This window comes from Neomonachus schauinslandi, chromosome 10 (assembly GCF_002201575.2).
Source record: "Neomonachus schauinslandi chromosome 10, ASM220157v2, whole genome shotgun sequence".
In the NCBI taxonomy this organism is placed as follows: Eukaryota; Metazoa; Chordata; class Mammalia; order Carnivora; family Phocidae; genus Neomonachus; species Neomonachus schauinslandi.
The window spans coordinates 135,070,832-135,093,906 of NC_058412.1; the positions used below are offsets into that span (position 1 = coordinate 135,070,832).

Below are 23,075 nucleotides of genomic sequence, written 5' to 3' on the forward strand. Positions count from 1 at the left end.
TGAAGTGGCTTCCGGGGATTGGATGGACAGGTGCCTGCATTTTCCCCTCTTCATTGTTTGCTTTTCCCTATTTCGGGAGCCAGACGTTAAAGGCTAGGACAATTCCACAACCACCACCTGTATGAGGAAAATCAGAAGGTGGCCGGTATGCCCAGGGAAAGGGCCAGGAAAGGCCTGAGAGGGCATTAAGTTGAGAGGCTGATCCTCAGCACAGAGACAGCCCATGGCAGTCCAATAAACAAACAAAAATTAAAAAAATAAAACAATAAGGAAAAACAGAAAACCCTGGGAAGGGGGAGAATCTGATCTCCAGAGTTCCCGCATGGTTAGATCCAAATGCCCAGCATTCAAGAAGAAAATCGCAAGGCACACAAAGAAACAGGAAAGTGAGGCCCACTCAAAACAAGAGATCAACAGAAACCAGTCAGCCTATCTGCCCTCCCAATTCCCATCCACAATAATTCTTGGGGCAGCTGACCAAAGCCCATGGGGTCTGGGCTTTGCATCTCCTGATCTGCATGGGCTGGTTCAGGAGGTGGGGGCTCTCCCAAAGGAAAACTGGGGTGCTCTTACCAGAAAGCCACTGGCATCTGCTGTCAACATTCTCCTTTGAGCTTCTATCAGTGTGTCTGTAGAATGTAGCATATTTTTTAGATGAAACTATGAGCTCATGTTTACAGTTCCCAGCCCCAAAGTATGTAGTAAACCATTGAACATTGCCCCAAAAGAGCTCTGGTCTTTGCCCTTGGCTTTTGGGAGGTGAGCTTTAGGCCTTTGGGATGTCTTGCCTGAAAGGAATGTCTTTGTTTACCTTGGTCTTGTGCCAATCAGATACAGATGTGATTTAGGTTGGGGGCTTTGGGTCACGTGGGCATCCGTTGATCTCCAGCAACACTGGGGACCGAAGTCAGCCATTGGATGGCCAACCAGATTCACATGACTGAGTCTTGATAAAGATCCTGGACACAAGGCTCAGGGGAGCTTCCCTGGCTGACAGCACTCGAAGCATTATGTCACTTACTGATGTGGGAAGTGACACTATCGTGACTCTGCTGAAGAACTGGGAGCTCTGTGGTTGGTGCTTCTCTGAATTCTGCCCCATGTGCTTCTTCCTTTGGCTGATTTTAATCCATATCCTATTGCTGCAATGAACCATAATGATGAGTGCACAGCCTTCAGTGAGTTCTATGGGTCCTTCTAGAGAACTTTCAAACCTGAGCACGGTCTTGAGAACCCCTGGACTCACAGCTGGTGTCAGATAGAAGTGAGCGTGGTCTTGGTGACTGTTCCCTTTAAGTCTGAAATCGGCTAACTTTTGAACAGAGCCATGGTGCATGGGAGGGACTTAGTAAATCTCTGTTGGGCAGATGGGCAAATGAGCAAGTCAACACATGCAATGTCTGTTTCCCTTCTGCAGGTCGGTCAGTTGAACTTTTAATGTAGAGAAGCCTCCCACCGGGTAATTACTCGGTGCCACTGGTCATCAGAGACAAACAGGGACTTTCCCAGAAGCAGACTGTCCACGTAAGGGTCTGTTTCTGTCCCGGTGGAGTCTCGTGTGTGGAGGCATCAGTTGCAGTCATAGGAACTGGGCTCCTCGTGGGCTACCCTAGCCCCTCCCTGTGCAGTGTTCATGATTCTGGCAGGTCAGGGTCTGCAGGGGCTGTCCTGGGGATATGGCTCCTCTTCTCAGGCTGTAAGCCAGCAGTGTGGAGTCCTCTGGGCCAGGGAGCAGAAGATGGCAGAGATCAGTGGGATGCCTTGAGAATGACCCTTAGGCTCATCAGAGTCTCAGACTCAGGTCAAACATTCCCAACCTGGTCAGACATGCTACCCGTCTGGCAAAAGTAGCTTCTAGAAATTCAGTAGACAGCAATTTATAGCAATGGACCCCATAGAGGAACACTGGGGTTCGCAGTAACACTGGGGGCAGCAATGTGCAGATATCTAGGCTCCTGGGCCTGCAGCACACGAATAAGCAAGCTCAATTTTCAAATAAACAATACAATGTTATTGGTCACATGGTATTGATCAATTCAACCAATAATTATCTAGCACCGACTTGTGCCCCAAGCTGCACTAATTATATAGCTATGGAGATGATCAAGACACAGCTGACCATGTCTGTTCATGGCTGAGTTACCAATCACCAGAACAAGATCCTGCTGAAACCTCTGCTGACGATGAGCTGCCCAACTCATTTCCCTGCTCTGTCTCATTACAGCCACTCTGCTGTTCCTGCTGCGACGCTGTTTTGTGTCCGAAGTCGGGCCCAGAAGCTCTGAGGAAGGCCAGCAGACTCTGATCACGTGTAGCGACAAGAGCAAAGCTATTTCAACCCAGGTAGTGGAGATTAACGCTTCCTGTTTCCTGACAGTGATGTCCGTAGTCCACGCACGTGTTTTTCCCCCCATCGAGCCCCCTGTTGCTTCATCACGCTCACTTATATTTGAGTAGCAAATGGGAAAAAGATTCCTGTGAAAACTGTCCAACTCAACTAAATTGAATTATTATTTTAGGCCGGTAATTCTCAACTGGGGGCGATTTTGCCCCCCAGGGGACGTTTGGCAATGTCTAGAGACAGTTTTGATGGTGGCAACTTGGTTGGGGTGGGAAGACATGGTTTTGGCTTCCAGTGGATGCAGAGAGGCCAGGGGGGCTGCTGAACGCCTGGCCGTGCCCAGGACAGCCCCAGCACAGAGAAGGGTCTGTCCCAACGTGAGGTGGAGAAGCCTTGCTTAGGGGGAGATGGTGTTCACCAGGGGGACTTCCTCTAGATGGAAGTGTGTCAGGCTCACTAATGAAATGCCTGGGGTGGCGATGAGGCAGCGCCCGCCCTTCTAACCTTGCCCAGCTGCGGCTGGGCACAGAACTCACTGGTCTGGCAGGGACAAGACCTGGGCTTTGCTTCTCATTAGCTTCATCTCACTGAGCATGTCATTCAGCCCCACATCCTCCCCTGTGAACCAGGGAGGATAAAAATCAACCTAACAGATCAGCTATTGATCGAAGACGACGTGCCCGTGAAAACCTCTCACCCTTCCCCAGACACAAGGTAATCAGCAGGTAACTGATGGATTTTCAAAGCTGCTCCTGCTGATGCTGACCTTGCCGTGTATCCTCACAACAGCTCTGGGCTGGGTTAGCCGGGCAACCAGATGAAGGCACTGTGAGCTCTCTAGTCTGTCTTCACCTGGAACTAAGGGTGCTCGGTCTAGAAACTGAAAGTCAAAGAAATGTCCAAAGGGAACACAGTCTTTCCTGCACAGAGGATACGGGTGGCCCCATCTTGCTGTCTTAGATCTCCACCCACGATCTTCTCCCGGAAGGATGAGACATGTTGCAGCAAGTAAGATGCCTTTGAGAAAAGACAGTCCAATTAACTTTGGCATTATGCTGGAGTAGATAGGGAGATATTCTAAAAAGTGATTGGTGACTGGAGAAGCTGGGGGCCAGCTAAGATCCCTTGGGTCCTCCTCACATTTTCTCTTCCTTCCTGGCATGATGGAAGGGGGAAGTGACAGCCTTGGGCGATGGTAGGGGTGTGCATGCAGGTGGGCCTGCTTTGAGCCCTTCCTGGTGTGGGGTCCAGAAGACAGGAGGTACAGTCCAAACTCTCCAGACAGTGGACCCCCAGAAAAATTTCCCCACCCCAGCAATGACAGCTGCACTTCACTGTTTTGATTTGTTTGTGTAATTTTGAGAAGGAAACCATCTTAACAAATAGCAGTGCTCCGTGAGGCAGACAGGATCCCTTGCCTTGGGCAGTTTCACTCTGCTCTGATGCTGTTATCCAGGAAAATGGACATGGCTCCTGGGCCCAGGGGCTGAGCTCAGCCTCCAGTGTGGGGACGGGATGGGGCTGAGGCAGCGGAGCTTGGAGGAGACCAGTGGGGAAGTTGCCTCCCCAAGCAGCGTCTGTGGGCATAGCCAAGGTGGAAGAGGTGGTGATGGGCCCAGGTGCTCTTCTTATTGGCCAGTGGCTCAGTGGTTGTGTCTTGGGGAGAAGGAAGCAGCTAGAGAAGCAGAGGGTGTGGAAGGGCAGCTTGGTTGTTGCAGAGCTGGGGCCAGGCAGGTTGCGGGCGCTTCTGGTGGCAAGATGGCGCCGGTCAAGGACCAGCTGTCGTGGGGATGATAGAGGCTTCCTCTGTCCCCTTCTTGTCCCAAGATGTTTTCCCCTTGTCTCCTACTCACAGCTCAGGACATGCCTTTGCTTCTACCATCACATCCTTGAGGCTCTGCGCCTGGGATCCAGCAAGTCTGGGTTTGGATTCCAAAACTGTGGCTTATCCAACACAGAAGCTAACCAATCCTTGGCTTTCATATATAAAGAGAGCTTAATAATGCTCTGTCTCTCAGGTTTATTGGACAATTTAATCAACTAACATCTGAAATCTTTAGCACAGGCTAGGGCATTGGCTGGCGCGATAAAAGTGGCTGCCAATGTTAGTATTATTAACAGTAATTACTAATTATGTCTTTGTAACCATTGGTAAGTCAGGCCATTTCAAAGCGAACACACTTCTCCTCGGTCGTCCATCTTCCGTGACTATTCCACGCATACGCGAATGCCCAGGGACGTTCTGTGCTCTTGGGAGGACTCACTTCATCCAAGATGCTATTGATGAATCTACCACCTTGTCATGTCTGCAAGATTGCACAGATGCTCCCCTCTGAGAAGAGAAATCCAGCCCCAGCAACATTTGGGCCCTTGGTGGACGTGTGTTCACTGCAGAATGAACACACGGCACCGCCTAACCCTGGGGACCTCGAGAGCAACTCCACCAGCCTTGGAAGATAATGAGCTTTAGACTCTGAGACCCTATCAAAATTTACCATTACTCCCCATGAGACACAGATCAACAAGAAATTCCACCTCCCGACCAGCAATTCCAAAGGAGTCCTCTGGATTTATGGGATAGGTGTATTTTCCAGGGTCTGGATGTTTTCTGTGACGGCGCTGATACGTGTTTGGGATGTCATTCCTTGCTCTGCGCTTTTATTTCTGCTGTCTGTAATTTCAACCCCATCATATTTCTCTCCGTGTGTGTCCCACAGGGAAAGCCAGATGTCAGGGCTCAGGTGCCAGTCCTATTGCTCAACATAGCTGAGGCCGGGCCTGAGCTGGGCGCTAAGGTAAGCGCGGCCTATCTGCTGCTCGGGTTTAGACGGAGAGGTGGCTTTGCAGAGGGTTCCCATGGCAGTGACCACCACCCTGCCCCCACATCCATGAGGTCCCTGGGCAAGGCCGCTCCACGCCCGCCTGCACCCAGCCTCACCTGCAAAGCCCCGTGATGCCACGCAAGCCAACAGGTCAACAGCATCCAACGACCCCGTCTGTGAGGAAGGCAGAGGTGGGAAAGCCATGCTGGCACCAGACAGAGACCCCCACCATTAGGAGTGTGGATGACGAGTCAGAAGGGGAATAATCTTCTCACCATGCAATTCAACGTCATTTAAGCCCGTGTTCCCAAACTGGTTAAACCCTCCCTTCTCTACGGGTTAGATGATCCCACTTCAAAAACAGTGAGTTAATCCAGGGCTGCCATAAATCACTGAGCAGGTGCCTGGCTGGGGGTGAGCAGGGGCAGGCCCAGCGGGCATTCTACCCACCAATCCATGCTCCTGGGGGAGGACCGCCCTTTCTCCTGCCCACGGGCACTGTGTGAGCTGGGCTGGTGGTGCTTCCTCCCTGACTGGTCTGTTAGCTCCCAGAAGCCAGAAGAATCGCTCCTGATAACACAACAACAGCTCTGATTTCCTGACTGTGCCCTGGGGTGTGCACCCTGCAAGCACCATCTCACTGACACTTCGCCAGAACCCCTGGGGGAGGGTAATCGCCTTTCTCCATCTACTGGGGAGGAAGCCAAGGTCTCTGGTTCCTATTTCTCCACGTGTCTCTGTGTTCCCTTCACTGCACCTCGTGGATAGAAATTGCACCTATGTACCTGGTTAACTGTGCTGCCATTCACATACCTTCCCTAAGTTAAGTTGTCACATGATTTATTGGGTAACCTGATATTTTAAAATCCATGCTGCAAAGCATGGATTATCTTTAACCATTGTTAAGATCCATTGCCTGCTTTTTTCTCTTTGAAATTTTGTTTAATTATTGAAGGGACTCATAAAATAATAGACACCCAAAGCAGAAATTGCCGACAGCCTCATCCCTAAATCTAGACAGTTTCATTTGTCTGGGTCACTGGCTAGGTCTTAGGCACGCACATACTCGATGTTCGGGCATCTACGGTATTACAGATGGAATGTTAGAGGCCCCGCTTACAGTCATGGCCGGCCATGCGCTCTGTTTTGAGAGTCTTCTCTTGCATCTATCCACCTTCCCTCTTCTACTCCCATTCTCCCTCTCCTCATCAAAACGCTTTTACGTGCATATGAGCATAGAGCAAGGGAAAGGTGTGGTAAGGACACACATCTTCTGAGTAAATCAGCGTCTCCCCCTAGGATCTACAGGACATGTTACCACCTGCAGCGAGAGCACTGGACAAGGAATACTTCGTCTCAGGGAATTCAGTGCATTACAGAAGTTCACTACTTGTTGTGGTAAGTCCCCTAATGATTGACAGTTGGTTCCCTTGAGGGGTGGCCCTTCTAGAAGATTCTGTCATACCAGTAGAACAAACACAAGTCAGTGAAAACCTTCTCATTTATGTAACTAGCTAAGGTTATTGTTGGTTGTTAAAGAGTTGTTATTTGATAGTTCTGATCAAATATGATGCTTTTTAGAACACCCACAAATAAATACATTTTTCTCATGTCCATCTGAGGGTACCTGAGATCATCTGTAAGGTTACAAGTGCATGGCTTTGGCCCCAATCAAATTTCAGGCCTCCTGCCAACTGAGCCCTGACATCCTCCTGCATCATGTCTTCATATACTCTATGACAAATTCTAGAACTATTGCTTTGCATTTTAAAATTATTTTTCTGGGGGGTGACTGTCTGGCTCAGTTGGTAGCGCATGTGACTCTTGGTCCTTAGGGTCATGAGTTCAATTCCCACACTGGGCATGGATCTCACTTTAAATAGTAAAATCTTTAAAAAAATAAAATGATTTTTCTGAAATAATTTGGCTCATAAGAAGTAAAAATAGGTCAGAGAGTTCCTGTGTACCCTTCACACAGCTTCCCCCGAGGATAACATAACCATAATACTTTATCAAAACCAGAAAACTGACTTTGGTGTAGCACTATTAATAGAGGTCTCAAATAGAGACCTTATTTGGACTCCCCCAGTATAAGTAGGTGTAATTTAACAAAAAAATGTAAAATTTTTTGACAACTACTAAAAGATATTCAAGGTTCAAAAAGCTACAATTTTTGTGATGGAAAACTTCTAAAAAAGAATTCAAGATCTCTATAATTTCATTACCTTTCCTTGGGCTGTGTTTGAGCTAATATAAAAACATGCTGTTCTTTTTTACACAAAGATGATGCTGTGAACCCACCCTTGAAAGGGCTTCTGCATTCCTAACTGTGTCCCTTTGGCCCTGGCAGGGCTGGCTTCATGGGCATGGATGGACCTGGGCAGTCACACGGGTCCCTGTGCTTGGTTTAAAGCTCTACGGTCACCATCTTGAAAGTTTTAATATTTGGACAAGTGGTCCCACATTTTTAATTTTGTACTGGTTACTGCAAATTATGTAGCCATTTTTGGGTCCTAGGGATGAATTTACCTCATTCACAAAATGTTGAGGCCATGCCCACGGCACAAAGTGGGGCTTACTGGGCTTTTGCGGACCAAAGATGGGACTTGAAAATCTCACATTTTCATACCCCATCCCCAACAAGCAACCGAAAAGCTTACCCATGGATTTTTGCTACGGATAGCTATGCTCATGAAAATTATGGTACCTTTAGTGCAGAAATTAAAAGCAATATGATTGCAAGAATTTCTAGTCATATGTCTGCATCCTTGGGTAATTTATATGAAACCAGTAACATTCCCATCCTTGTTACTTTTGTTTTACTTATTTATGTATTTTTCATCCTTTTTAAATTTAAGGGTTATGACATGCTTTTTGAGCCAAGAGGAGTAAGAAACGAATATTCTATTCTTGTAAGTACAGGTGAAGGTGTTACTATGGAAAGGGTTACCTTACCTTGCTAACTGCTGTGAGAAGCCCTGAAAATTAGAAATGTGAAAAAATATACCCAACATAAAAATAAAATAAAAGGAGAGGTCTGTGTGGAAAAATGAATTAGAAGTAATTAAAAAACACATATCTAGACTCGGAAGCATAGAGTTTTTCAGTCTCTGGCAAATTCTTTTTGCTGCTGAGTCGCTAAGAACTTGGCCAAGGCCTGAATGTTCCTCTGTGTTCTTTGTAGGCTCACAGAAGTTTAGAGCTAAGCCCTCTGGTCGATTTTGTTCCTAAACCTTTTCAGCAGCAAAATTCTTCTGTTCAAATGAGATCGTGGGAAGAATGCCATTATAAGTAAAACAGATAAGAACTGCTTCTTATTAGTACCCATTTTGAGCACAGTGACATTTATAATATACACCCATTACCAAAGCGATCAGCAGAAACAGTGGTTCTGCTGGAAACAAAATAGAAGTCGGATGTTGTGGATGAAGTTTGCAAAATCATGTTATCTTAGCACCTAATTCATTGCCACACATTGTTGTAAATTGGTTGTTAAAATATCAAGAAAATTTGGATTTCTGCCAATGAACAGTTTCAAATACAAAGTTTTTAGGTAGTTCAATTTATAATACCAAGATTTCCTTTGATTAAGCAAACAGGAGATGAAAAACTTCTTGAATTCAGGTTTCACAAAAGCAAATTATGAAGTTTTTGCTTTTATTAACTTGTTGGAGGGACTCAATTAAAAAGATGTAAATCATTTTCCATTATATTATAAGCCTGCTGGCTGGTTCCACTCTGGCTCCCTTCATCCCCAAAAGCCACAGCAACGAATGGTCTGGCGATGACACCTGCTGGGCCTCCCCCGTCTCCGAACACACAACTAGGACACATGTGCACACTGTCCTTGGCCTGATTCTTCCCCTGGGACCTGGGAGGTGGCCCTGTCAGGGGCCCAGCCGCAGAGGTCACTCGGGCTGGGAGCGGGAAGGGGGCTCCTCAGTGGTGTTGGGACTCTGCTTGTTTGCTTCGCAGGTTTACCAGGACACCGTGGTGCCCAGACAATGCCTGGACGAGAGGGCAGGGATGGTGGTGGAGACCCTGAGTCAGGCGGGAAGGGCTTCCCTTTGCCCGTGTGTCAGCTGTGGGTTCTGCTTCTGTCTCTGACTTGAGGTCATGGGACCCTGTTTTGTGAGGTCCGGTGATGCTCCTGCTGACCCCTCCCCTGGTTGTTAGAATGGATGCCCCACGCGGCCACTGGCGCTGTGGCCCGAGGAACCCAAGCGTGGCCTCTGCAGTCATAGCCTGGGGCCTCCCCCTTGCAGTCCCCAGAGTGGGAGCTCCAGGCCTCCGTGAGGCCCCGAGGCCACGGGGAGTCGGGTCCCTCCCAGCCCTGCAGGACGGACAAAACCACAGCCACTCTCTCCAAGTCTAGAAGCAAAGCCAGACGGTCCAGCCTCCTCTGGGAAGGGGCCCCGCATCCTGCAGCGTGTGGCTGCTGCCAGAGCTTCATCAGGCCCCGCTGCGGGCGACGGAGACGTGGAATGCGCTGCACCGAGGGCAGCGTCTGCCCGTGTCTCCGAGCTGACGCAGCCCCTGGGAGGACAGGGCCATGTCACACGGCGGCCCGACACGTGGTGACCGAAGACCGGGCGCCAGGGCAGGAAGCGTGTGTTCAGGTGGTCAAGCCGCAAGGACGCAGATCCAAGCCGGACACGGCGGGCCCACGGCAGACCCCTTCTCCTTCAAAGACCACCCCCGCCTCCCCCGGCACCTCCCCATCGGTGAAGGGGCTTTGAACAGCCCACTACATACCCGGGACGCTGCTGTGCACGGAGGGATGAAGTAGCCGCCTAAATAGGGCCCGTAGTGCTGGCCGCGAAGCCTCCGGCCGACCGGCGCGCGCACACGGCTGTGCGGACGGGACTGTGTGGACGCGGACGAAGGTCCGCACCCAGCGGGGCAGGTCCTCCTCCATCGGCGGGGCTGCGAGGCAGCCTGTCCTCGGGGCAGGCCCGGGGCTCTGTGCGCGGTGCTACCGGAGGAGAAAAGCACGGATTAAAGGCCTGGCTCTTTCCTCTGAGCCTTCTAACTTCGGGGGGGGGGGGGGGGGGGTCATGATGAATTATTGATCTTACGGGGCCTCTAGAATCGCTGACTCAGGGTGCAGAAGCCCGCTGCTCTGGCGTCACCCTCGGGAGTTTGAAGTTGAACCTACACAGCGGACTCACTGCAGATTCGGCTTTGCTCCACCCGCACCACGTCACTCAAAATCGATTCCGCGCCGCTGGGCCGCGGGCAGCGCGCATGCGCGCGTTGGGGAGCAGGCGGAGCCTCCTTTCCTCCCCGCCCCCACCCCTGTGGTTACGGCCTCAAGGTGACCACGGTTCCTGAGTCGCCAAGAGCTTGGCCAAGGCCTGAATGTTCCTCTGTGTTCTTTGTAGGCTCACAGAAGTTTTGAGCTAAGGGGGCCACAGAGGCCCTCTGGTCGATTTTGTTCCTAAACCTTTTCAGCAGCCAAATTCTTCTGTTCAAATGAGATCCTGGGAAGAGCGCCATTATAAGTAAAACAGACAAGAGCAGCTTCTTATTAGTACCCACTTTGAGCACAGCGACATCTATAATATACACCCATTACCAAAGCGATCGCAGACGCATGCGGGGGCCTATCTGTGCCACCCGTAGACGCAGGGCTGGGAAACAGAGCTTAGGAGGGGCTCCTGGAGCCTGAGGAAGTTGGGGACAGCTGGCTGGGAGCTCGGGGACGTGGGTGGTCCCCAGGGCTCCTTCACTTCCTTTTTCCGACTTTCCCCCACCTCCCGCCCCCTCGCTCTCTGAGCCCTTTGGTTCTGCCTGTCCTCACGCCCTCCGTGAGTTCATCCCCTCAGAAGTGAGTGACAGCCTAGAACACTCTGGCCACGCCCACTCCCACCTGGGCTGATGCGTGGCTCAGGTTGACGGCACCCTTCTCCAGGTGTTCAAAAGTAAGCAGGTGAAAGCCCTTTAACCTGGTACGTCCATCCAACAAACGTTTACCGAGTCCCTCAGACCAGAAAAAGCCACAAAAGTGTTCACGGAGAGATGACTTGGGTCCTGAAGGATGAGCTGGAGTTTGCTCAATGGAGGTTGGCAGGTGGGGGTGGTCATTCAAGGGGAAGGGACCCCAGGTGCAAATGCCAGGAGGGGAGACATCAGGGCACGGGCGACGGAGGGGTCAAGACGGAGAAGGCAGGAGGGGTGGGAAGCCAGGATGAAATTGCCACAGCTCCCTCCCAGAAAGCAGCGGGGAAGTGGGCAGGGGCTCTCTTTCCCCTCGGCTGGGCTGCCGTTTCTGAGTCTGTGACAGCAGGGGACAGAGAACAGCCTGCCATTTGCACGGCATTGAGGGGTCCCTCCAGTGGAGCCTGGAGAGGGCGGGCCAGGTGTGGAAGGACCCAGCACTTACCTTCTCCTCCCCTGGCTTTTCTCCAGAAGCTCTGTGGCATGGACACGCTCATAGGTGACACCGGGGACCCGCTGCGCGTCTACGTGGAGGAGGGAGAGTGAAAAAGAGCAGAGAGCCTCAGTTCTCTTACCTTCTCAGAGCCAGACCTGTGGGCTTCAAAGGCTGCTCCACTTGAAGAAATATATTCTAAGTCAGGTGCTCCTTCCTAAAAAAGCACATTTGGAGAAGTGGAATCATTTATGGAGGGTAATCACTGTTCAAGGACATTCTTCTTCTTCTCCCCACCCTCCTCTTCCTCCTTCTTAAATCCCCCCTCTCCCTAACACGAGGATAACCACAAGCCTGGATTAAATGCTCTGATATTTTCAGAGCAGAAGTCTTGAACCAAAGCAAAACAACAGGTCATGCTTTTTTTTTATGTGAATTTTTAGAGAAATCTTTTTAATTGTGTAATACCTTGTTTCTGTTAGCAGCCCTGCTCTGAGGGGAAATGAAATGATAACTTATAGATTATACAGCAATTTGGTAACAATAGGTAAGACTGGGGAAAAATGAAAATGGATTGCTTTTAGTAATTATGTACATTTCTATAATTATGATTCTGCTTCAGTTTAAGTAAGAAAATAGATGCATAGGGAAATGTCTTTTGTAATATTTGTGATCAGTATTTTTAGTGGTTGTCAAGAAATAAATATTCTTTTTCACTTGAGTAAATATCTTATAAGACAAAGGATAATGCATAACACTTTTAAAACATTTTAAAAAGCAGTACACACTGTAACACATGAATGGACACAATGTAATCTGCATTTATTAAGGACATGAAAGAATTTAGTAGCCATTGAATGAATAAATTCCAATTAGATTTTATCTTTAAACAAAACCCAAACGTTAACCAGGTTTTTACTTGTCCACTTACTGCTTGTTTGTGTGTGTTGGGGAGAGGAGCTTCTTTTAAAATTCTTTTTTTAAAAAAATTAAATAGGATATGTGTCCTATAAATAGTTTTCTTGTCTGAGTAAAAGGTGCATGATGCAGGACAAAGGGGTGCGGGTTCCTAATACCATGAAGCCCCGCAGGTCCGATCCCCCAACCACGTTATTCTGGACTCAAGATCAGGGAGGTTTAAATATGTCTTGTTTACGCCACTGCTCTTGTGGGTTTTCTGCCACCCATGGGCAAATCTAATCTTAACTGATCCGAAAGAAAGGACCACAAGGAGCAGGCCACAAGTAGCAGGATAGTAATAGTGATATAATGATAATGATGGTAATAGATAGTAATAAAATTAAGAGGGTTATCTTGTCCGAGTAATTTTACTTAGTAAATAGCTAAGCAAAATTGTAAATGCTATCAGGACACTTGAATAAATACACTGGATCTCTAAAACTCCATGGCCAAATTCTTAAAAAATTATACAATTGATGGGCATCATCTTTGGTGAGTGCCCTCTCACGCCCCAGGATCAATCAGGGGAAACACACCTTTTCTGTCCAATCAGTGAAGTATTACATTAAAGCAGTTTTAGCTGACTCAGGGTTACAACTTCCCTTTCTGAAGAAGAAGCTGCACAGATATTTACTTTAAAGAAATCTCAAGTGTTTGTACATGGTTACTTCACTCATCACCGAGTGCTCTGGGCAACTGAAAAAGAAGAAAAATCATCTCTGAAGCATTGGGACATCAACCTGATGTGGGAGTGTATAGAACAGCTGTGCTAATGCTGGAATGATTCGGAGGAGAGTCTAGGGCATTTTCTGGGTAATTCGGGATAAAAGTCAATTTTTAGAGAACTATACTTTTTGAGACTGAATTGTTGACAGGGATCAGTAGGTGGTCATTAGACCTGTCTGGATCTGAAGCAATGGTCAGAAGACCACGGTAGTGCTGCAGAGATGGCCCAGCATCTGATTTTGTAAATAAAGTTTTATTGGCACACAGCTATGCTCTTACATTGTCTACGGGTCATCAATGACTGCTTTTGTGCTGTCGCAGCAGAGCCGTATGGCCCCCAAACATAATGACTTTCTGGCCCTCTACAGAAAAAGTATGCCAACCCCTTGTTTAAGGCTTTTTTTTTTTTTTTTGAAACTCCATATCACATCAAACATATGGAGATGTATCTATACCCTGGGTAAAAAACAGACACATTGCCATACAAATTTTGAAAGGTTTTAAGTAAGTTTGCTTTTGGCTATGGGCAGCTTGTTTCATTTACTACTGGTTATGAAATCTTGGCAGTTGTGAATATTTGTGAGTTCTTGCATTATGAGATGTTCTGCAACTAATTGTTTTCAAAAGTTATAAAATACTGATGAAAAATTCATGAACGCTGAATTTAACAATTAACGAGAACAAAGTATTATATTTTGTAGATACTTAATTAGACATTTATTAATTTTGCTGCTCCCTTAGTGAATTTTGAAGCCAATATATATGTATTTTTTCAGATCTTGACCATTTTCATAGGTCTCAGGCTTTGGGGGTATAGTGTCCAATGGAGAAAATGGCCCCGTTGGTATATTTATGAAAACACCGGGCATATAGCCTTTCCCTTTAGGATGCTGGTCTATATTATATATCGTCACTTTCCCCAACTGACATCTACAGGGAATGTTCATGGATGTTCTCCCCACAAGTTCATTCTCAAGTCTATGTACATGCTTTAAAACGTTTCCATTAGAAACGTCAGCCTCAGGAGATTTTGGTGAAAATGTTGCCTCTAGTGGAATTTACATATATTCGTGAACTAAATCAAGTCTTATTAATGGCAATGAAGAGGGCAATAAAACAGAAATAGTAAATATTTTCAGGGAAAATGTGATTTTATTAAGAACATTAGCCTCTGAATTACTTAGCAGTCTAAAGATAGCTGCCCTCTGAGAAGTTAAATATTTATTTTGCATTTCATCAATTTTGGTTTCCCATTTGCATTAACAATCTCATTGGTTTTACGGTGCTTTTCATCGGAGGTGTTTGTTTTGCTTACTTTTATGATATGCTGAACACAGAAGCTCTCTCAGTTGTTAGAACTTCCCCAAGTGAAACACTAGCCCAAGAACTCTCATTATGTCCCTGTGAAGTAGATGTAGCAATAGCTCCCTCCTCAAGAAGATACACGGGTGGAAGACTGCACACCTTGTCTGGTCATTGTCTCCTCGGAAATGTGTGTGTCAGAGGCCAAATAACTGCCATAAAAAAGGAGGAGGAGGATAGAGAACCCTGGAGCTAGGGGAACAGGAGAAACACTGGCCCTGAAATATCCGTTACCTCTCCTTCCGCAATGAAAGAATCTTGAATTTTCTGCCATCCAGAATGGGAGTGACTTTTCCATCTTCCCTTGAGCCAGGTCTGGCTATGTGACTAAGTTCTGGCCAATGGAAGGCAACTTCCAGGAAGTGTCCTTGATGAGTGGAGATGTGCCTGTCTCTTCTCCCTCTTCTTCTGCTGGCTGGGATGAGGAAAGGATGGCTGGCGCTGAGACAGCCATCCTGGACATTGCCATTAGAGCTGGTACACGGTACATCAACAGGATAGGACACATGTGGGTCCCTGCTGCCACGGAGCCCCCCTGGACCCATCCATGGACCACCTTCCTCTGGGCTCAAAAGGAGGGAGGATTAAATGTCTTCTTTAAGCCACTGCTCCTTTGGATTTTCTGCATCTATCGCTCATGGGCAAATCTAATCTTAACTGATAACAAAATGAAGGACCCACAGCAGTGAGCTACAAGAAGCAGAGCTGAAGCATTTGGCACTGGCTTAATGGCTGGGGTCAGGTGGCAGGGACTCAGATATCGTGGGCTGCAGGCCTGGCGGCGGTGACTGCGGAGAAATGAAGCATTTCATAGCAGCAGGTCCCTACTGGTTTTTGAAAAGCAGCCCATGTTCTGTGAAGGATTGAGGTAGGAAATGACAGGAGAAACCCATAATGTAGAAGTGTGGTAGCTGCTTCTTGCTGCTGTTAGCAGAGCTTTACAAGAGAGACGGGACCGTGGCTGCGGGCGGCTGGAGGAGTGGGAGGAGCCGGATGCAGCTGTGCTAATGGAGATGCGCTCTGCCTGCAGTCTGCAATCGCAGTTGACCGAGGGCTTGGTAATTTGGAGGCTTGCAGTGTTGAAAAAGCAACTGCTGTGTCTCTCAGATGACACCAGTAACTGGGATGGCTTTCTGCCAAGCAGCACGCTTAGCGGAAAATAAAACTCGTGCCCCATCCTACCAATTTGTGAAGCTTGCAGCCAAAGCCCATCGCTTCGGCAGCTCAGGATGGGCAGGACATTGTGCTGGGAGACAGGAGGGCTCGGCCCAGCGTGATGGCCAACAAGCCAAGGCCGGACGCTTTAGGGTTAGAAACTGCCTCGACAGATAGAGCTGAATGGAAACAAGTCTATACGTTTTTGAATAAATGCTCTGCCAAAGAAACCGCAGCCTGGTCTGGAAGAGTCTGTGATTGTCCAACCCCAAAGCAATGCCTGGAACCACCGACATGAAGGCCAAGAAGCAAACCGCACAACTGTGCACGGGTATGTGGGTGGCTAAAGGGTGGACGGTAGCCGAGACTACTTCCCCCACCCCGCCCCTTCTTTCCTTCCTCCTGGGAAATCAAGTCCCTGAGTTTTAGCTAGAGTATGGCTTCCCCAACTGAAAACATTTCCCAGCCCCTCCTTGAACTAGATGTGACCAGGTGACCCAGTCCTGGAGTGCAAATGTAAAGGTGGGCTTTCGGGTGGATGCAGGGATGGATGCTTCCCCCTGTGCAGCATGTGTTAGGAAGAGCCTGGTTCCTCACGCTGGTAGACAGTGAGAGCCTGGATCGGTGCACTTTAACAAGAGAGAAAAATAAACACAGGTCACTGTTTCTTGGGGGACTGTGTCTGCCATTTACAGCAAAACTGAGTATTAAGCAACCCAAATTAAATGACCTAACAAACCAACCTATACATAGAAAAAAACCATGGCACACTAATGTGCGTGACGCTTTAGGTAGTTACCTTGGTCCATTCATTCGATTCACTAAACAGATTTTTTCTCCATTATGTTCAAACAAATTTTTGTACAATGACTGTTTTGGATTTATAAGGTGCTACATTTTTGCTTAATATGTTTTTGAAGATTTTTTTACAAATATCACTATCCTGTGGCAGATCCTTTAAAATATCCTTTTCTCTGGCTACACCATATCCTTTTGACATTGGACTTGATTTTTGACTCCCAAAAGTCATTCAGGACACTTTTCGGTAAGCAGGTGAGTGATGGGCCTCAGTGATTCTGTTTTGGGCTGGGAGTAGGTGTGAAGGTGGCCGGACCAGGCAGAACCTACGTCCTGTCCGATGTTGGAGCCGTGGGCATCCCTGGGCAGCGGCGCGGGGCGGGCTGACCGTGCTCACCTGCCCTCTGAGTTCTCGCTATGTCTATGTTAAGGCCACCGGCTTCATTCTACACTTATCACCTTGTGATGCTCACAGTCAGGCCCCCTGGCTCCGGTGGCTGAAGGAGTGCACGGACCCAGCGAGCCAATGTTACTGGGTCTTTGCTTTAACCAAGAGGAAATTTCTCGAGGATGTGAGGTCACGCAGGTGGAGACATAAAACACCACACGTGAATCTGAGCCCAGGAAGGAGGCCCTCCCTGGGGAAGGTCAGTGAGCAGATCCCAGGTTTTAGGAACCACACCGCTGGGGTCACTGTTCCTGTTCCCAGACCCTGAAGGCTCCGTTTTAACTAAATCATGACCCAGTTGAGGGAAAAGAAAGAATGGTTTTGTTGTTATGTTTATTCACGTTGCCTTAGTGCACCCCCCTCCGAAAGTTCAGATCCACTCTACACCTGCCAGTGTCCCGGGGAGAAGCCCAGTTTGGAGAATGTTTGAGTTGGCCTCTGCTGAGAGCTCCAGGGGCTGTTCCGTAGGTCCGTGTTTCCAGCCGGGGCGACCGTGCCTCCAGGGACATGGGGTGATGTCTGCAGACACTTTCGGTTGTTACAGTGGTGGGGGCGGTGGGGAGGAGGGTGCGTTGGCCAGGCCAGGCGTGGGGCTGAACATCCCACCGTGCACAGGGCAGCCCCACCACAAACAATGTCGGTAGGGCTGGGGTGGAGAGACCCTGCCACAGACCCACACAGACCCCCTGTGAAATACGGTTTAGAGGCCAAGAAGCTGATGATCTCAGTTTAAAACAAAACTCACGTGCTCTCTCAGATGGGCTGGGAGAGGGACTATTAAGCCACAGAGTGAAATGTGTATTCAGAGTGCTAACTCGGGGCGAGACTGCCACTCTCCCCGAGTGCCTGGCCAGTCAGCCACTTCCTCTGGGCTGACACTGTCTCTTTATGGAAGCACTCTTGAGCTCACTGGGGGCTGAAAATAGAATAAAGATAATTAGACAGGGGCTGCTTGCCCCTGATCCAAACCAAACCTGAGTAGCCAGAATAGGTCGAATGCTCTCAACCCAGCAAAATGAACTCCCACCACTCAACACCATGGTTAGCAGGAGGTGGACATGGAAACTGGTGTTAGCAGAGCCCAGGGCCAGGCACAGGACCGCAAGGAGACACAAGGCCCACAAGAGGGTCCAGCTCGCAGCTAGGTGGGGTTCTGCCACCCCCTTGCTGGCACTTCCCAGGCCAGGGCCTCAGCATCAAGGTGTAAGATTGAGGGTTCCTTTCATGGATTTGGCAGCCTCGGTGTTCCTGGGACATCATCCTGCTCCGGAATCAACTACGGCAGAGGAGCTTTGGTGTGTTGGTCTGGCAGGGATCTGTCTGTCTGCCTTCCCACCAGCAGCTCTTCACCCTTCTTCTGAAAAAGCCCCTGTGGAAGGCCCTGTGGAAGCCTCTGTGGGCACCAGGGTGAAGGATCCTGAAGAGCCGAAACTCTTAGCCCCTCCCCTCGGCCACCGTGATTGGCTCAGAGAGGAGTCTATCACCCAAGCAGAGCCAGTGAGGGTCAGGCCCAGGAGTTCTACTCAACACTTTGGGATGGGAAGCTGGGAAGGTGTTAGGTGCAGGGGCAGATAAAGCCCCTTTGCAGGGACCGTGAGGGGAAGGCGTGGAGCTGCATGGGAAGGGGCACGGGATGAGGGCAGCGTGGAGGGCTGCTGAGATGAGGGGGGACGGAGGCTGGGTCCTCATGACAATACTTGTGAAACCACCCCCTTGGGCAGAGTTACCCGCACCAAAGTGCATTTCCATTGATTTCCTTGATTCTGGTTTCTAGAAGCCAGCCTGAGTGCAAACATTCCCTTTCATGAGATGATTTTCTTTAGAAGTTTTAACTGGGAGCCAAGCTTTCCAGAGAACCCTTCTTGGGAGCAGCTGTCCCTGCTTTGTGCGTCTTCAGAGACCACCCTGGTGAGGGGGCTGGCTGGGCAGGGGCCGCAGGGGAGTATCTCTGAGTCAGTGGTGAAGTCCGGAGCCACACAGGCTGGGGAGGTGGAAACCCCAGCGTCCACCCAAGCTCCCCCTTTTGAGAAGGTTCTTGATGACCATGAAGGTTTGACTCTCTGTATGTGTGCATGTAATAGATTTCTCCTTCTTAAAGAGATCCAATTATAGATTCCAGCATCTGAAATTTAATACTTGAGGATTAATTGAATTAAATTATTTGTAAAAACTTCTTCAGGTTCTTTAGATGAAAGCAGTGTCATATTCATGAAATTCTGTTTGTAATTTCCAGCAGTTGATATGATTCTGCTGCATTCTTTGAGCAGCTTTATGGGGCATGGAAGGTTCTTTGTAAGAAAGGTGGACAGAGCAGGAAGGGGCCCCAGGGAGAGGGCTACTTACACCACCCTTGCTCTGAGCTTTTGCTGGGTGTTTATCCGGAGCCGGCTGGTGACCATGGTCTTTGTTTTTCCACTTTCTGGATTTGATTTTTGAAGCTTTTATCCCCTATTTTAGAAGCATATTGACTTAATCTATCACGTGATTTGTAAATCAAGACCCCAACAGGAGCTGTCTGCTTTTCTTAGCTTCAGTAGCCTTGGTGACGTTGCGTGTAAGACCTGCCTCTTTCCAAAAGTCAGTTTTTAATATGGAACAAGACTGAGTTCTTCCTCCAGAGCCAAACAGGCTGGAAATAATAATAATAATAATAATAATAATAATAAACAGTATTATAATTCAATACCCATAATTATTAAAATGCCATCATAAAGCTCTGAGCTTTGCAAAAGATGGCAGAAGTTGGAGAAATTAACCCTGAAATTAATCTCTATATTAGTCAGGGAAGTTAATGTGGGTAGCTTTAACAGATACATCCGCAAATTCTCTTAACTAGTAAAGGCCTATTTCTCATGAAGGTAAAGGCTGGTCACTGCACAAAGTGGACCCCCAAGTTCATGGTGGTAGAAAAGAGAAGGAGGCACAGTGGCTCTTAGATTCTGTCGGCCAGAACTGGCCCCATGGCCATGATCTGTCTTTGTGGGAGGTTGATGGGTGGAGGAGGGCACGTGGATATTAAAGCCCCTTCACCACCCCAGATGGATTTCTGCTGTTGTGCTCCTTAGTCAGAAATTAAAGTCGAGATTCTGATTTAGACAGTGGGATTACGGAGACTTGAATGTGGCCCTAACCCAGAGTCCCGTCTCCAGCCCCAGGGTCCCACAGACCATGAGAACACAGCGTGTGAAGATGCATGTAGATGTTCGGAACACCAGCTTTGCTTTGGGAGGGAGCCAGGACTTACATCTCCACCATATTCCTCATGCGCGTGGGCCTCCACCTCGAGCCTCCGTTGCTTCGTATGTGAAGTGAGGAGAACAGTAATGCCTCTCTCACAGGTTTTCTGAGAAATCATCAGCATTTCCATCCTCCTCCCACCGCTATCATCAGCAAGGCCACCGGCAGCAGCAATGATGTCAACACACCTGGCTTTTTAGGGTCCTGAACAGCCTAACCACATTCCCGTGGAATGGTCTCTGAATGCTAACTGCCCCCTTCTATTGCCCTGGTTTCAGAGAGAAGCTGGCTCTGAGTTTGCACAGTGGTGCATAAGCTGTGAGGGTACTGGATGATGTGACTTCGTCTTTGTGCAGCCGTCTGCAGGTTCTCGGGGGTCGTTAGCGGCCGAGCACTGTCCCTGTGGAAGTTCCCGAACAATCACGTGGAGAACTTGCATGAGTACAGATGCAGGCCTGACGTGGGAAGTCAGGCTGGCATCTGACGACTTGTATTTTTAGTAAGATTTTCAGTGGCTCTTAAACAAGCCGTGCATTATTGTGTAAGCGCAGTCTTGTATACCGACTGCATTCATTCATGCGCACACCGAGTATTTATTGAGCATTTGCGGAGCTCCAGGCCATGTTAGGTCTCTTGCCACTGTATCTGATTCTCATGCTCTGTCATCACCCCATTCTGTAGAGGAGGACGATGGAGCTTGGGGAAAGCGCACGAGTGACCTGTCCAAGGTCACAGCTGGGAAGAGGGCCCAGAGCTCACACTTCTAATACCCCTTTACAAAAAAGGGTCTTTTCCAGGAGCTGACAGAGGACAGCACACAGGTGGCCACAGTGGTGGGGCCATGTCAGGGCTATGGGGTGGGGGGCACGTGCTTGTTCTTAGAGGCTCAGCAGCTAGGGTCTGGGAAAGGTCTCCCTGGAGGTCAAGTCAATCATCTAGGAGGACAATGGGTATGTATGTGTTGGGGGGGGGGCGAGAGGGAGGGAGAGAACGTGGCAGAAGGCATGACACGTGCATTGGCCTGGCAGTACACAGTTCCTTGCTGGCTGCGACTGGCTGTGGCCCGACACACCTCAAGTGTGACGTCCTCTCCGCTGGTTTCATCGCAGCTTACCAAAGGCACACAGAAGAGTTTCCTACCTCCTCCTTTCTTCTGCAAACTTTAATAGAATTTCCTCTGAGGCATACCAGAAAAAGAGCGAGTGGTCTGTCAAGATCATGACGTAACATATGGTATTGTTAGGATGCAGCTGCAGTGAACGCACAGGCCGAGAAAGTGAATCCGTGTACACGACCCTGCAGAGTACAAGAGGATGTGTGAACATGGTGAAGGCCACAAGCCCAGGGGAGCTGAGGATCCGGAACCCCGGGGCCAGAGCGTGTGTCTGCCTGTTCCAGCCTAGAAGCTCTGCTCTTCACGTCCCTCTGCGTGTGAATGGCTCCGTTTGTCCGTAAAGCTGCCCATTCCAAGCGGGGTCAACAGTGTCCCTCTGCTGCCGTGAGCCGGACAAGGTCACATGCTGCAAATATTAGCCACTGCAGGGCCACATGCTGTCCTGGGACTGCTCGGGAAGAACTGTGCCCTCTGGGGGAAGGGTCATGAGGGAAGCCATGCAAGTTCTAAATTAGCCATGGGAACTGGCCCAGCCCAGAGCAGGGACCCATGATTCAAGAATGTTCTCTGGCCCTGGCCTTGAAGTCCCTGCTCACAGCCTCAGAGCTGCAGCCACCACAGAGAGTGGTTAAAAATACCCTGGTGGTGGGCCTACAAGATTACATTTAGAAAATTGCTTTCCAGAGGCAGCCTCGGGCAAGAGCTGACCGTAATTTGGGCACCAGGCGGGCCATCCGGCTGCAAGGTCAGCTAGCCCCTGGGACACTTGCAGATCTGAGCTTCTGCCAGGTCTTTCTTAGTGCTTGGGCTCAAATGAAACACCACTTGCAGCTCCTTTGCTTAAGAGATTTTCAGAGCCATGCAGCCAAAGACCTCCTTGTTTTTACTATCTTAACAGCAAGTCTGTGCTGGGGCGGCTGGGAATGAAGAGGCGGGGCTTTAACCCGAGGCGCCTCCGAAATGCTCCTGCAGCAGCTCTGGGCCGGCTCCCCTTCCAATCACTGCAAGCCACAAGTAGAACTCAAGCCCGGGATGTGGCCTCAGGCTCTCCTGTCTGGGCTTCCAAGGAGAGACAGACGTGGGCAGGAACTGAATCACTTCTTTTGGGGAGGGGGCTGTGGGCAGATTCTGCTCCACCTCCTTCTCATCAGCCTTGCGGTGGGGGCTGATGAATGCCATGGCCATGAGCAAGGAAGGCACCGGACTCTGGGAAACCACACAGACACGCACAACTGTCCCATGACTAATCCCCACAAGTCCTGTCTCTTCGAGTGACAGTAAGTTGCGAGGGGCAGAACTGGGTCAAGCGCCCCTTGAATAGGATTCTTCATCGCAGCTACTCTGAGTACTTGGCCCGTGCTGGGCGCCGGCTGTGGTCTTGTTTCGTCCTTACGAAAGGACTTACTAAAGCAAGTGCCCCCCGCAGGGCCACGCTGAAGCTTGGGGCCACAGCAGGCTGCCTAGGCTAACCCGGCTGGCTGGTCAGGGGACAGTGGGCATTTGGCCCCGGACTCCTCAGACACTCCACTCACCTGCCTGGGCTCGTCCTCCCAGGGCTGAGCATGTAGGTAGCCCTTGCCCAGTGGACTGAGTATTCCTGGCACCAACTCTCCGGGCCATGATCCTGGGAGCAGTTATTTTTGAGGTAGGATTTGGCCAGGATCCTGTGGCTGAAATAGAAGCCGTACTTTTGATCCCGCTGGGGTGCTATCCAGGGCTCCTGGTGACCTTTGTCCTAG

At 49.3% G+C, this 23,075-nt stretch overlaps 1 protein-coding gene across 1 annotated transcript in view; it reads left to right on the forward strand.

Annotated features, from left to right (window-relative positions):
* The window catches only part of CDH26 (cadherin 26), a 29,429-nt gene extending 27,664 nt beyond the window's left edge, over positions 1–1,765 (forward strand). Inside the window, 3 exon segments of the mRNA XM_044919056.1 lie at positions 1,202–1,307; positions 1,418–1,605; positions 1,607–1,765. Of these exon segments, the coding sequence (XP_044774991.1) occupies positions 1,202–1,307; positions 1,418–1,605; positions 1,607–1,765 (453 nt within the window).
* Positions 1,766–23,075: the final 21,310 nt, after the last annotated feature.